Consider the following 15,864-nt stretch of genomic DNA (forward strand, 5'->3'; position numbering starts at 1 on the left):
CCAAAAATTCCGGATACCCGGTATTCCGAGTTCTCGAAAAATTGGGTACCCAATCTTGAACACCCTTACTTCTAATAGTAAGTAAATTCTATTATTTGAAATCTAATATATCTTACCTTTACAAGTAAAATAATTTATAATTGCATATCCTCTTACATTCTCTGTCTTTTGTATTTCTCTCCATAAAAGTTGGTTTATATCAAACAGAAGAAAAAAAGTTTGCTGAATTTCCTTTCATACATGAGATTATGCTTTTTGTTTGATGTGAGTTTCATATTTCCAAATAATTTATTAATATAAGTATGCTTTAATTACCATACAAGAATAATACTTTATGCAATCATCTTTTATACCATGTTGATAACAAAAGTTATTTTTATAAGAATTTTTGTTGTTAGCATACAATGTTATAAACGATTATAATAAGTTGAACATAAAAAATTATTTGATCGTATATAAAAATTATCCTATGTAAAATTCTTTTAGTTTTTCACCTTTTTAAGATCATTAGATGAGAGAAATTAAAAACTGAGATTAACAACAAAAAAATGAAAAGATATTCACTGGAAAAAATCAATGAATTCATGTCAGCCTTTGATTTCCCTCAATCATTGGTCCTAATTCACTTGTGCTATTTAAAACTCTTTTAGTTTCACTCTTTTAAGATCGTTTGATGAAGGAAAATCAATGGCTAAGATTAACTCATTGTTTTTTCTCTAGTGAATAACTTCTCATTTTCTACTGTTAATCTCAGACTTTAATTTCTATCATACAATAGTCCTAACAGTGTAATTGGATCCAGCCCCATATATATATATATATATATATATAACATTGAAATAACACAGATACCTTAGATTTAAAACAAATGAATCATTAATGTGTAAAATTCTATAATTTATAACACTATGATCAGCACAATTCAGTGGCAGAAGCAGTCATGAACCCTTTAAGCACGAGGTAATCCAAAGCTCGGCATCAAATCAAAACTTGCCTTCATTTTTGGAACTATAAAGACTATAATCTACAGTGTTCTAACCAAAGGATGAAAAATGGAGTAAGCATGTCAGGTGCAGCTCAAGACAGCTCAAGAGTTTATAAACTAATAAATGAGGCAGAGGCAGAGGCAGTTGGCAGGGATTTGCTGGTTTTAGAACCTTTGACACAAGACAGCTCAAGAGTTTATTCGTTCACGTTTCTGGATATAACCTGCAAATTCATAAGACTTATCACCACCGATATAAAAACTATCCATCCTTGGATGATTCGAGATCATACTAATCCGATTTGACATTGATTGTTTGAGAAGCATTAGAGAAGAGTAGGTTAAAAAATAAAAATGAAGAACTTGAGGAGGTGTTATCTAACCTCTGATATTAACGGCTTAGCATGTTCTTCCCACTCAGTGGCCCATCTTGCTGAAGAACATGTTTCCAATGCACCGTTCTTGAGAGAGTTTAGAGCATCACATTCAGCTGGAAAGCCCCTGAAGAGCATCTGCAGAAGTTGACGAGTAGAATTGAAACCCATGAAATATCTCGAGAACATATCAACTGTAACGGTCTCAAGAAATGAAGTTACAGATTACAATCAACTACTTAATTACTTATCCTGCTTCAACTTACGGTTCAACATCCAAACACAAGCTAACATGGGTTCACATTGAGACACTAGAGACGCCTAGGCGAAGTGCATTAATTATTAATGCTGATGCACTAGTAGGCTGTGGGAAAGTGAATAGCAGAGGGTTTTGAAGGAATTTACAGTATGTATTGTAGGAATTATAGAAATGAGTTGTCAATCCCTTAAGTTAAGAGATTATGTAATTATTTTCTGTTTTTTCAATCCCTTATTTCAAGGGATTACATATCCTAGGATTAGTTTCCTTTCTTAGAGTTTCCTAGTTTAGAGGCATAATTTGTATATAAATATGTAATATGTTCTACTGAATGTACACAAGAATAAAAATAACAGACTTGTCTGTTTTCTACAGTCTGTTTTCTACATGGTATCAGGTTAGAGCGATCAATCCGATTTCCGCTTCTCTTTAAATCAATTCCTATTCAACTCTATTTTTTTTTCATGGCTAATCCGGATCCCTCAGCATCCGAAATCACTTCCCAGACCAGCCCCTCTCAATCTGATTTTCAGATTTCAGTTTTCAAATTTTCAAAGCAACAGAGGAAAAATCACCTTTGGTGTGAACATTGTAAGAAGCCAGGCCATATGATAGATCAATGTTGGAAGCTGCACGGAAAACCAGCCGATTGGCAGCACACACGGTCCAGGTTTCAAAAGGAGCCTCATATTGCCTCTCAAGATGATTCCTCAAGCAGTTTTAGCAAGAAACAAATAGAGGAACTGCAGCAGATTTTGAGCAGTATGACAGCCAAGCCTACAAATGTGACTTATATTACTACTGATGGAAATAATCCATATGCTTCCTCGGTACAATGGATAATAGACTCGGGTGCATCAGATCATATGACAGGAAATATTAATATCTTGGAGGAATATAGTGAAAGCAGCTTACCAGCTTCTATCAAAATAGCAGATGGTTCTCTCACTACAGTCAAAGGGAGTGGTTCTGTTACATTAAACAAAAATCTACTACTTCATAATGTCCTCTATGTTCCTAGACTTGCATGCAATCTGTTGTCAGTCAGCAAATTAATTAAAGATTTTGGTTGTAATGTTGTGTTTGGTACTGGTGGTTGCATTTTTCAGACACAGGGCTCGAAGAGGGTGATTGGCAGTGCTAGGCTGGGCAAAGGATTGTACACCCTTGGAGGTAAAGCATCTCATAATCATGCCTTATCTAGTGCTCTTAGGAAACCAATTTTATCTTCTGATCTCAATACCAATAAAATTATGTTATGGCACTCTAGATTAGGTCATCCTAATTTTTTCTATCTTTCCAAAATGTTACCGAACTTATTCATTAATAAAGATCCGTCTTTGTTTTCCTGTGAAATTTGTCAAATGACCAAACACACCAGAAAACCATATATTCTGGCCAAATTTGAACCAACAACACCTTTTTCCATTATCCAGTGACATTTGGGGCCCTTCTCCTGTCAAAAGTATTTCTGGGTATAAGTGGTTTGTGTCTTTTATAGATGATTACTCTAGGACAACATGGGTTTTCTTAATGAGAGAAAAATCTGAGATTGAGTCTCTCTTTAAAAGTTTTTATCAAAAAGTTTAAACCCAATTTGACACAAAAATCAAAATTCTAAGGAGTGACAATGGGAGTGAGTATTTGAATAAAACCCTTGGGTATTTCTTTAAGGAAAAAGGCATTGTTCACCTTACTTCTTGTGTCAACACACCTCAACAAAACGGGGTAGCAGAAAGGAAAAATAGACATCTTCTAGAGGTTACTAGGTCTCTTATGTTTGCTGCTAATGCTCCTAAGTATCTTTGGGGGGAAGCTCTTCTTACAGCCACTTACCTCATCAATAGAATGCCAAGTAAAACCTTAGATTTCAAAATTCCTACGAAGGTTCTGTTTCAGCTGTATCCCCATTTTAAACATTTAAACTCAAGTCTTTCTCCTCGGGTGTTTGGGTGTACAGCCTTTGTTCATATCCACAACAGAGGGAAATTAGATCCTAGGTCCATAAAGTGTGTTCTTGGGCTATTCTTCGAGTCAGAAGGGTTACAAGTGTTACTCACCTTCCACCAAAAAGACCTATGTCTCCTTTGATGTTACATTTTTTGAAAACCAACCTTATTTTTCAGGAACAGAAATTCAGGGGGAGAGTTACAAGGAATTTCAGCCTGTTCAAACCGATATTTCTTTACAGCCTATTAGTTACAAGGAATTTCAACCTGTTCAAACCGATATTTCTTTACAACCTATCCTTTCCTTACCTATTACTGTCTCTCCAAAGCCGGCTAGCACTGTCCCAGTTCCTAGGGAGAGTGATGGGAATAACCTAAATAACTCTGATGAATTACCTTCCTCCTTATCTCAGCACTCTAGTCCGTGCAAAACACCTTCCACCACTACCAAAAATGCACCTAACAATGACCCTGAAACCATAACTCCCCAACCGAAACAACTCAGTGTTTACTCAAGAAGAAGGAAAGAGGTTTTCTGAAGAAATCAGTCAGCCTAGCATTTGCAAAGAACCAGATTCGAATCCTGTTGCAGCTGAAACAGAAGGTAATGATGGTTACCAAGAGGCTACTACTGTTGATCTTGATGACTTTCCTATTGCTATTAGGAAGGGGGTAAGAAAATGCACTGCTCATCCCATAAACAAGTATGTTGCATATGGGAAATTACAGTATAATTTCAGAGCCTTCACTGCCAGTATTAACACTGTGAAAATCCCAAGAAATGTGACAGAAGCATTTCAATCTCCTGAGTGGAAAAAGGCTGTGGAAGAAGAGATAAAAGCATTGCAAAAGAATAAAACATGGAGTTTGACAGATTTGCCAAAAGGAAAGAGAGCTGTTGGATGCAGGTGGATATTCACAGTCAAATATCATTCGGATGGGAGTGTGGAAAGATACAAGGCAAGGCTGGTTGCTAAAGGTTTTTCTCAGTCTTATGGCATCGACTACCAGGAGACTTCTGCACCGGTTGCAAAATTGAATACCATCAGAATATTGTTATCAGTAGCTGTTACCATGGACTGGAAATTGCATCAGCTGGACATAAAGAATGCTTTTCTGAATGGGAACCTTGAAGAAGAGGTATACATGGAGGTCCCCCCGGATTAGAAGGAAAAGTCACTAAGAAAACTGTGTGCAAGCTCAATAAATCCTTATATGGCTTAAAACAGTCTCCCAGGGCTTGGTTTGATCGATTTGCTAAGGCTATGACACAGAATGGTTTCAAACAAAGCCAAGCAGATCACACATTATTCATAAAATTACACCGAGTGGTAAGATAACCCTCCTAATTGTCTATGTAGATGATATGATTATAACTGGCAGTGATATAGAAGAAATAGAAAAGCTAAAGATGAATCTTGCAAAGGAGTTTGAAACCAAGGATTTAGGGAGTATGAGGTATTTCCTGGGTATGGAAGTTGCAAGGTCCGAGGAAGGGCTGGTCATAAACCAGCGTAAGTATGTTTTGGATCTTCTTGCAGAAACTGGGATGCTCGACTGCAAACCAGTTGAAACTCCAATGGAGCCAGGCTTGAAATTTTGCAAGGAGAGGACTGGAAATCCAGTAAACAAGGAATCCTACCAAAGGTTAGTTGGGAAGTTAATCTACTTGTCACTGACCAGGCCTGATATTGCATACTCAGTGAGCATTGTCAGCCAACATATGAGTGATCCTCGAGAAGAACATTTGGAAGCTGTTAACAGAATTTTAAGGTTCTTGAAATTTACCCCAGGAGCTGGACTTATATTTAGAAAAAATCAAGACAGAACAGTGAAGGTTTATACAGATGCAAGCTGGGGAGGTGAATTAACTGATAGAAGGTCAGTTAGTGGCTACTGTACCTACGTTTGGGGTAATTTGGTGACTTGGAGAAGTAAGAAACAAACTGTTGTCTCTCGAAGTAGTGCTGAGTCAGAGTTTAAAGCAATGGCTCTCGGAATATGTGAAGGAATGTGGATTAAAAGACTGCTCACAGAACTGGACTTAGATGACAAGAAGAATTTTGAGATTTTTAGTGACAGTCAATCAGCTATGAGTATAGCAAAAAATCCAGTGCAGCATGATAGAACGAAACACATTGAGATAGACAGACATTTTATTTACGAGAAGGTCAACAATGGAGTTGCAAAACTGCAGTACATTCCGACGAAGAAACAGCTGACAGATATCTTCACCAAAGCCCTTCCACGAGTGACTTTTGATGAGATGTCATTCAAACTGGGTATATACAACATATATACACCAGTTTGAGGGGGTGTAGGAATTATAGAAATGAGTTGTCAATCCCTTAAGTTAAGAGATTATGTAATTATTTTCTGTTTTTTCAATCCCTTATTTCAAGGGATTACATCTCCTAGGATTAGTTTTCTTTCTTAGAGTTTTCCTAGTTTAGAGGCATAATTTGTATATAAATATGTAATATGTTCTACTGAATGTACACAAGAATAAAAATAACAGACTTGTCTGTTTTCTACAGTCTGTTTTCTACATGTATAACACTAGGGGATCATTTTTCTTCGTTTTTTAAGAAATAATTATTGAGCATCCAATCTAAAGAAATTGGTAATCAGTGGAGGGAACCTAATACTTAAAAGATGAGGGATATTACCACTACACTCCACCAATTGTTTTAGAGTGATCATGACCCAATCATGACTACTTGCTCATTTTTAGGGTATTTGTAGATGTGGATTAAGTTTGTCACATTTTAGACACGTGGAGAGGAGTTTGCTGAAATGCGGTGTCGATCGCAAGTGGAGTAATTCCCAATTAGTCCACATTCAATGCTCTAACCAATTATTTAGATCTAGGAGAATGGATGCTTAACAAAAATTATCATAATTCCTGAAGGGCGGATAGTACGAAGAGATTGTGAATTATCCGTTTTTACTTGCAAGCCAATTGTCTCTGTTAAGTGCAAAACACTTACCAAGAGCTCCTCAGCTAGCTCTGATGACGATGAAAAGAGCAGTCCGTTCTTCTCAACTTTAACTAGTTCTTCAATGCTTCAGAAGTCAAACCAGTAGCAGATTATAAACGAGTAAAATGGCATTAAAGGGAATCAAATTATAAGCCAATAAAACTGGAAATGAGAAGTGCAAGAGAATTGTATGGTTGTTTTTAAGTTTTTGTATCTTGGGGTTATCAATGAATTATTGAGGCACTCTTTTACTCCTTTCGCTGATTAAGGAGCACCTTGTGATCCATTAATCATGAAGGAGTTTTTAATGAGGCCTACCATTCCTATCAACAAAAAAAAAAGTGCAACACATGTTTACCAAGAGTAGGAAACAGCGCATACTGGGAGTCCACAGCCAAACATATCCACCACCTACTACCCAACACAAGTTCTAGTGATGGCCAAAAGATTTCAGTGAAGTGAGAAAGTTATATTACTGCACATGTTCTTATCCTAAGAAGGGCTTTAAAAGAAGCTCCAGAATGACATACCTTCATGGGAAGGTCTAATCCTGAGGAGGAAGTATGCAGACAAACACCTAAATCTGCTGAACCTGTAAAATAAAGAAAAGAAAATGGATGTCAAACAGGTAGCATAAAGCACTTTTCCCTTCTTCCTAACGAACTACAAGGATCGTCAGCTGACAGCCACATGGTACGAAACGCAACACGTTTAAGATTTAGCCTCTTTATTTTCTCTTCATACTTATCCTTTTCAGGACCTTTGCCTAAATGAAGATTGGAATTTTTTTAGAAAAAAAAGGAGCACAGAAAGCTGATGCTTGAACAACAACCTAGGGTACAAGTATTGCTTTCCACCACTGATCTCCTGCCATAGGACCCCTTCATCAGTGGAATCATTTTTCATCCAACAGAGAAGCAACTCGTCTATCATACATTACTGCTGCTTCCAATAGAATCCCAAAATCTTCATCTGGCGTCCTGGGAAGATGTTCTCTAGAATGAATGAATTAATAGATTTATAAATAATTGCCATGCAAAAATGAGTATAAATATACTTGAATAAAAAGTAAATGGTTACATTCGAAACTCAAGAACCTTTAAGTCGACTAGGAGGCAAACTTCTACAATGAGCATAACTATACTTCAATGAAAGGAAGGAAATGGTTGCAAATGAAATTAAGTAATCTGGAAATAGGAAATGTGATTGAGGAAATGGAGAGAGTTAGTGAGAGAGAGAGAGTCCGTCAAAAGTGAGGTTCCTGGCGATAACCTTAGAGAGGTTCATGGTGGAATTATTTGGTCAGCGTTCGTTGATAATCTTAGCAGGAGAGTGAGTCGTAGTGATTTATGGGCTCGTTTTAGTCATTTTGGTAAGGTTATTAAGGTGTTCATTCCGTTTATCAATAATAGACCGAAGTATAAGGTAAGCACGTTTGCTTTCGTCCATTTTGCAAGTAAGGAGGATCTGTGTAACGCAGTGGATAAGATGAACAACGTCCTGATTGATGGGAGGAGGATTTTAGTGGCTGTAGCCAAATATGAGAAAATATCTGGGTCAAAGAGACAGAAAGATGGGAGGGTTGATGGAGTTAATAGTGCTGGTATCAGTGGGGGAATGGGTAGAAGATTGCCTTCTCAAGCTGACAGGGTGAGGAGGATGGTGATGCTGGATAAGTTTCATGATGGGAGGTCCTACAAGGAGGCGGTGGTGGGGGTGTATAAAGAGCCAGAGGGTGTGCAAGAGGGTATTCATTTTAATTCGAAGGAGCTGAATAACACTAAGGATGTTTCCATCCCAGTGGAGGATAGGGTCTGGCTTAGATCGTCTCTTACTGGTATCTTCAAAGATATTTTTGAGCTTCATGTTGTGCAGAAAGCGTTAAGGAATGAGGGCATCAACGTAAAGGTTGTTAGGTGGGGTTTTTCTAAGAATGCGTGCCTGGTTGTGTTCCAATCGGTGGAAGAGAAGAATTTAGCAATGGAAGGAAAATGGGAAGCTTTGTCCTTCTGGTTTGAAAGGTTGGAGCCGGTATTGGATGAGGAAAGCATTCCCCGAGCTTTTTGTACGATCTCCATGATAGGAGTTCCTTTAAATTGCTGGTCGGTTCCGTTCTTCACTAGGGTGGTATCCAGGTGGGGCAAGTTAGTGAAGATTAAAGATGAAACTGCTCAGAGAGTGGACTGCAGAGTTGCACAGATGCTTCTTAGGGTAGTCAGCCCTTTTGACATCCCTGATCATACTTCAGTTACTACGAATTGGAGAAAGGGTTGAGTGGGGCTATTTGACCTCGAGATTTGTATGTGGGCTTTCTGGGTTCTTTTTATTTGAGTATCATGACTAAGCTAAGTATCTTGTCTTGGAACGTTAGGGGTTTGGGTAAAAAAGAGAAACATAGAGTTGTGCAAAAACTTGTTTCTGAGAAAAAACCGTCGTTTCTTTTTCTTCAAGAAACAAAACTTGAAAAATTACCAATGTCTTTTTTAAGGAGGAGTGGTTTGAATGGGTTGCAGGGGTTCGTTGAGTCTCCAGCAATAGGTTCATCTGGTGGTATGTTAAGTTGTTGGGATGATAATTTTTTTGAGATTGACGATCAGTTTATTCATAGGAGGTTTATTGCTGTTTTTGGAAAGATCAAGTCTAACCACCTTAGGTGTGGCTTCATAAACGTTTATGGTCCGTCTGTGGAGGAAGAGAAGGCTGCTTTTTTTGATGAACTGGAATTGTTTTTAAACGGGTTCAGTATCCCTTTGTGTGTGGGTGGGGATTTCAATGCCTATTTGAATGAAGAGGAGAAGTTAGGCAGAGGTCATAACAGGAATTCACTGGAAATTTTTAATCACTTTATTCAGCAAACGGGACTTATTGATTTGCCTCTTGTTGGGGGGAATTTCACATGGAGCAGTTATCGGGATTTGCTGACGGTTGTAAGACTAGATAGGTTTCTGGTGAACTGTAATTTCTCAGCAGAATTTTCCGGTATCAACCAGTTTCTTTTGCCTAAATCTATCTCCGATCATAATGCAATTTTCCTGGAGAGGGGGGTAGATAATTGGGGTAAGAGACCCTTTAGGTTGTTCAATTATCTATTGTCTGAGGATGGTTTTGAGAAGATGGTTGTTGAGTCTATTAAGATGTTCAAAGAAGAAAATTCAAGAGCTGGAATTTTGAGTATGCTTAGGAATACAAAGTCTGCCATTAAGTGTTGGTCTGGAGATAGAAATCAATTTCCTCGAATGGACATCTCTATGTTAGAGGACAAAATTCATCAGATTGAAAAGGGGATGCAACATCATCCTCCTTCCAATGATGTTGTCATTTCGACAGAGTTGAGGCTTTTGAGAAATGAACTTTGGAGACTTCTTAGAATCGAAGAGCAAATTTGGGTACAAAAGTCTAGAGAGAAGTGGGTCAAAGGTGGTGACCGTAATTCAAAGTTTTTTCACACTTGCGCTTCCATTAGGAGGAGGTTGAACTCTCTGTATGCTTTAAATGTTGATGGTGTCATCACCAAAGATCCAGGTCTTATCAAGTCTAGGGTCAGGGAGCATTTCTTTAAAGCTTTTAATTGTTGCTCAACAATGGAAGTGGAGGGTATTAACTTAGATTTCGCAAAAATTTCCCCGCAACAGAACCTATTGCTAGAGAAGGAGTTTACGGAAGATGAGATTTGGGGGACCATTAATTCTTGTGATAGTAATAAAGCCCCTGGGCCAGATGGGTTGAACATGGGTTTTTTTAAGAACTTCTGGCTTAGCTTGAAAGGTGATATATTGAAATTCTTCCACAACTTCTATTTGAGTAAGGAGTGGGAGCATGGTATTAACCATTCCTCCTTAACTCTCATCCCGAAAGGTTCTAATGTTGGGAGTTTAGATGATTTCAGACCTATTTCCCTTGTAGGTGGGATGTATAAGATCCTATCTAAGTGCCTCGCGAGAAGATTGAGATGTTGCATCAATGTTATAATCAGTGAGTCTCAATTTGCTTTCATTCCTGGGAGACAAATTTTGGATTGCTCTTTTATTGCTAATGAAGGAATTGATTTATGGAGGAAGAGAGGCTTGAAGGGTTGTGTATTTAAGGTAGACTTTAAAAAGGCTTATGATTCGGTAGATTGGGACATTTTATTTAAAGTTATGGCGAAGATGGGGTTCGGTTCTAAATGGTGTAGTTGGATCCGGATGTGTGTGTCAACTGCTTCGGTGTCAGTTTTAGTTAACGGGGTTCCTACTGATGAATTTCCTATGGCTAGAGGCCTTCGACAGGGTTGTTCCCTGTCCCCTCTGTTGTTTAACCTTGTTGGAGAACTGCTTAACCTGCTGCTTCGTAAAGCAGTATCTTCGGGCCTTTTCAGTGGTCTGGTGGTTGGTAAAGATGAGGACTCAGTCAACTTATCTCATCTGCAATTTGCAGATGACCTAATCATTTTCTGTAGTGCTTCGAAGACTCAGATTGTTAATGTTAAGAGGATCCTTCGGGTGTTCTAAATTATGACTGGTCTGGAACTGAATCTGTCTAAGAGCAGATTATTTGGGATTAATATTAATGAGGAAGAGCTTCTTCAGTGGGCTAATGCTATTGGATGTCCTGTAGGACATTTTCCTGCGGAATATTTGGGGCTGCCTCTTGGTGCTAAGAGAAACTCTATGATGTTGTGGGATCCGGTAGTTCAAAAGTTTCATTCAAAGCTAGCCGGATGGAAGGCGAAGACTCTATCAATGGCAGGGAGGTTGGTATTACTGAAGGCAGTTTTGGGTTCCCTTCCTATCTATTTCATGTCCCTTTTCAAGATGCCTTCTTCGGTGAGTGTTAAACTGAATTCCATCATGGCCAGATTCTTATGGGGAGGAGGAGTGGAGGCTAGGAAAATCCATTGGGTCAATTGGACAAAAGTTTGCTCCGATAAAAGTGTTGGAGGTCTTGGTGCTATGAATATAAGTCTTATGAATAGAGCTCTCTTAGGGAGATGGTCTTGGAGGTTTGCTAACGATAAAGACTCAGTGTGGAAGAAGGTTATTTGCTGTAAATATAATTTGGATCCCAGTTTACTGCTGTTTAACGAGAAACTTCCTACACATGCTTCTTGGATTTGGAAATCGGTGGTCCTCAACCATTTCAAAAATGATCAGTTTGGAGCAAAGTTTCGTAGCAACTTTAAAGTCAGAGTGGGTGATGGAGGGAGCATTAGATTTTGGTTGGATAGTTGGGCACATGATTCCCCTCTTAAAGTGATTTTTCCGAGGTTGTATGTGCTGTCTATAAATAAGTATGGGAAGCTTTATGAGTTTGGGGAATTTCGATCTTCAGTTTGGTCTTGGCATGTTAATTTGAGAAGGAATTTGAGTGAATGGGAATTGGTTCAGTACTCTGATTTAATGACTCTAATCCACAATATCCCTCTTTCTCAGGAGTTATCGGATGGGTTGGTCTGGTATGGCAATGGGGAAGGTGTCTATACTGTTAGTTCGAGTGTTAAGTCATGCAGGCCTGTTGGTATAACAGATCCCTTTTGGAAGAAGTATGTTTGGAGGGGATCGGTGCCTCCTAGAGTGGAGGTCTTCTTGTGGCAGGTCGTGCACCAAAGACTGCCAGTTAAAGTTGAGCTACAGAGGAAAGGAGTTTCAACTATTGTGGATGTTGCTTGCCCTTTTTGCGGAGAGGCGGATGAAACCTCAGCACATTTATTCTTTTCTTGCTCGGTGGTGTGGTCCTTATGGAATAAATTTTTGATTTTCTGGGGAGTTTCTTCAGTTTTTCAAGACAATGCTCACAGCTTTATGGTCGCTTGGGATGAATTGGTACCTAATTCGAAAATTTGGTCCTTCATTTCGGGGGTGGTTTTATGGACAATGTGGAAGGGTAGGAATGCAATTGTGTTCGAGGGGGGAAGGTAGATCAGATTGATTTATTCTTTTTGGCAAGGTGTAGACTGGCTGCTTGGTTCTTAGCTTACTACAAGGTTGTATCTATCCCTAAGGACTCTCTTATTTGTGACCCTTCACTTGGGGATTGCTGCTCCTTATTAAGCTCTCCTATTATCAAAACTGTGTCCTGGTCTAAACCTCCAGAAGGATTTATTAAGCTGAATGTGGATGCGGCTGTGACTGCAGATTCGAGGAAGAGTGGTGTTGGGGGCATTCTTAGAGTTCATGATGGTTCGATGGTGGGCTCTTTTCAAGAGGCTGCTGGTCCAGGTCCTCCTGTTTTGTTAGAACTCAAGGCAATTATGAAAGGGTTATCTTTCTTTGACTCGTTTCAGCAGCGGTTTAAGGAAAGGTTAATTGTTGAATCAGACAGTAAATTAGCAGTGGATTGGGTCAAGAACATCGACCGTTGTCCCTATGTTTACTTAGACATTGTGACAGCTATTGTTGGCAAGGTTAGTGGACTGAATAGTAGTATTAGATGGGTTGCTAGGTCAGCCAATGTTGAGGCTGATAGTTTAGCTAAGGCTGGTATTGGATAGATCTCTGTTTTGTTTAGTTGGGTTTCTATTAGGTTTTGGGTTGCTTATTTGTATGATAGATTGTATGGTTGTTTTAAGTCTTTGTAACTTGTGGTTATCAATGAATTATTGAGGCACTCTTATCCTCCTTCCGCTGATTAAGGAGCACCGTGTGATCCTTTAATCATGAAGGGGGTTTTTAAAGAGGCCTACCTTTCCTATCAAAAAAAAAGTAATCTAGAAATAGAATGGGATATAAACTTCTTCCATTTAGGATCTAAAGCAACCAAAACACAGAATTTCAATCGGAAGTTACCATCATAAGCCAAAAACATATTAGAAACCAAGATATCGTGAAAAGTCAATTTTAAGAACCAAATATGATCAGTTTGAGCATTTTTCTTATTCCATAGGCTAAAATCTATCAGAGCATATTCTTCCAATTATGCTCATACATGATAAAAGTTTTAATAAAACTAGGGTAACTACGGTATGACAAAGAAGAAAAGAAAAGAAGAAATATTGAGTGCAAAAAGTAAAAGAAGAAATACCGAGTACAAAAATTACACGAGTATGGCATTCATAAAGGATAGTCTCACCAGCTTGTACTGCTTACAACAAGAGCCGGCCTGTTTGGCTTCAAAAAGAATTGCTCCATGAAGTTTAGGTAGTGTGTGCTCAGAGGGGGAAGTGTCAATCAGTTTTTTTGATAGAGTTTATAGAAGGGTGTATAGAAGTATGGTCAGGGATTCTTTGGAACAAGACAGATCATCCTCAAAGTCTTTACACTCTTTTGTTAAAGCTGTGAATGAAGCTGTTGTTACTAGGGAAGTTTGTAACATGTTGGGGATTACTTTCAAAGGGGGGCAACGTTTGTTAGAAGAGGAGATTATGAAGATGGAAAGGAAAGGGTCTAGGAAAGAAAGGGAGTATTTAGTCTTCCTTTTTGAGGGATTTTAAGATTTAATATTCCAATGTCAAATCTTAAAATTATTTCATGGAACATAAGGGGTTTAGGGAGAAAGGAAAAAATAAGAGCAGTAGCCCATCTTGTAAATAGGAATAAACCGGTTTTCTTATTCCTACTGGAGACGAAATTGAATCAATTCTTTAATGGGTTAAGAAGGAGATTAGGGGGTAAGATGCTTCAAGGACAAAGTTTTTATCCGGCTGATGGGTCAGCAGGAGGGTTGATGTGTTTATGGAATGAAACTTCTTTTCAAGTTACAAGGGAAGAAAAGAAAGCAGATTTATGGCAATCTCAGGAATGTTCAAGTTGTATAAGTTTGAGTGTGTATTAATTAATGTGTATGGCCCGTCTGTGGAGGAAGAAAAGGAGGAGTTCTTTAGGGAGTTGTTGAATTTTGTTACAAACTTAAACCTCCCAGTATGCATAGGGGGTGATTTGAATGCCTATCTTAATCCATCTAAGAAATATGGAGTTGCACAGAATTGGCATGCCCTAGATCTGCTCAGATCCTTTGTTCAACAAACAAACCTCATTGATCTCCCTTTATCAGGAGGTATGTACACTTGGTGCAACAATAGAGAGTCTCCTACATGGGTAAGACTGGATCGTTTTCTGGTTAGTAGCAATTTTTACAGGGTTTCCCTAAATTGATACAACGAATTCTACCCAAATCCCTCTCCGATCATAACCCTATTGTGCTGGAAGAAGATGGGCAGAACTGCGGCCCCAAACCTTTTAGATTTTTTAACTATCTATTAAAGGAAGAAGGTTTCGATAATTTGGTTGAAAATTCCTTGTCTGATTTGAAGAAGAAGAAGAAGGGAGGTAGGGGAATTTTTAATTTATTAAAAGGTAATAAAAAGAAGATAAGGAGCTGGTCCAGCAGTAAATATATGGGGATCTTGGAGTCTATTTCAGAAATTGATTCCAAAATAAATGATTTGGAATTGAAATCACAAGGTGTTACCTTTTCTCCTCAAGATAGAGACCAGTTATTGTTGTTCAAAAGTGAGTTATGGAGACTGCACAAAATAGAGGAGAACATTTGGCCCCATAAGTCTAGAGTGAGGTGGGTCAAAGAGGGAGACAGGAATACGAGGTTTTTCCATTTAAGTGCCTTGAACAGAAACAGATTTAATGCCATTAATTCTTTGAAGGTGGATGGGGTGGAATTGACAGACACAGTTCAAATTAAGTCTCATGTCTCGGATTATTTCAAAAAAGCTTATAATACGATTAATACGCTGGAAGTGGGAGAATTTGAACTTATTTTTGCAAAGCTATCTGCTAAGCAAAGGGATCGTCTTGAGGAGATTTTTACAGAACGGGAAGTTTGGGAAGCAATTTCTTCATCAGCTAGTGATAAAGCCCCTGGACCAAATGGTTTTACAATGGGATTTTTCAAGAAGTATTGGCCTATGTTAAAGGAGCAAATCATGAAGTTTGTCTTTGACTTTTATAGTGGAAGAAAATGAGACCATGGGGTTAATCATGCATTCATCTCCCTAATCCCTAAGAAACTTAATCCAGAAAGTTTAGAAGACTACGGGCCAATTAGCCTTGTTGGAAGTTTATACAATATCATTTCTAAAGTTTTATCCAAAAGATTGGTTTCTTGTATAAAAGACTTAGTTAGCCCTTACCAATTCGCATTTATTCCTGGTAGGCAACTACTAGATTGTGCATTCCTAGCTAATGAAGGTATAGATTATTGGAAGAAGCAAGGTAGGAAGGGGATAGTCTTCAAAATTGATTTTCGAAGACCTTATGATACGGTTGAATGGCTGATTCTTCTTAAAAAGCTATGGGTTTTGGAGAGAAATGGGTTTCTTGGATTGAATATTGTCTATCTTCTGCCTCAATTTCGGTTTTAGTAAATGGTTCTCCTACTGAGGAGT

General features: G+C 38.4%; 1 protein-coding gene across 2 annotated transcripts; it reads right to left on the minus strand.

The window, feature by feature from the left end:
• Nucleotides 1–919: 919 nt before the first annotated feature.
• Nucleotides 920–13,922, minus strand: LOC120207447 (UDP-glycosyltransferase TURAN-like). Of its 2 annotated transcripts, XM_039206892.1 has the most exons (8): nt 13,596–13,922; nt 12,532–12,534; nt 7,381–7,543; nt 7,079–7,140; nt 6,907–6,959; nt 6,558–6,633; nt 1,369–1,497; nt 920–1,209 (listed from the first exon to the last, which is right to left on the minus strand). In XM_039206892.1, exons 3-8 carry the CDS (start codon nt 7,445–7,447, stop codon nt 1,183–1,185), a joined length of 414 nt encoding a protein of 137 aa, XP_039062823.1. In that variant the 5' UTR covers nt 7,448–7,543; nt 12,532–12,534; nt 13,596–13,922; the 3' UTR covers nt 920–1,182. The 2 variants fall into 2 exon arrangements, with proteins under 2 accessions (XP_039062823.1, XP_039062822.1); XM_039206891.1 differs by lacking the exon at nt 12,532–12,534 and having other exon boundaries at nt 7,381–7,528.
• Nucleotides 13,923–15,864: the final 1,942 nt, after the last annotated feature.

Source organism: Hibiscus syriacus, unplaced genomic scaffold (genome assembly GCF_006381635.1).
Source record: "Hibiscus syriacus cultivar Baekdansim isolate YM2019G1 unplaced genomic scaffold, ASM638163v2 tig00014773_pilon, whole genome shotgun sequence".
NCBI lineage: Eukaryota > Viridiplantae > Streptophyta > Magnoliopsida > Malvales > Malvaceae > Hibiscus > Hibiscus syriacus.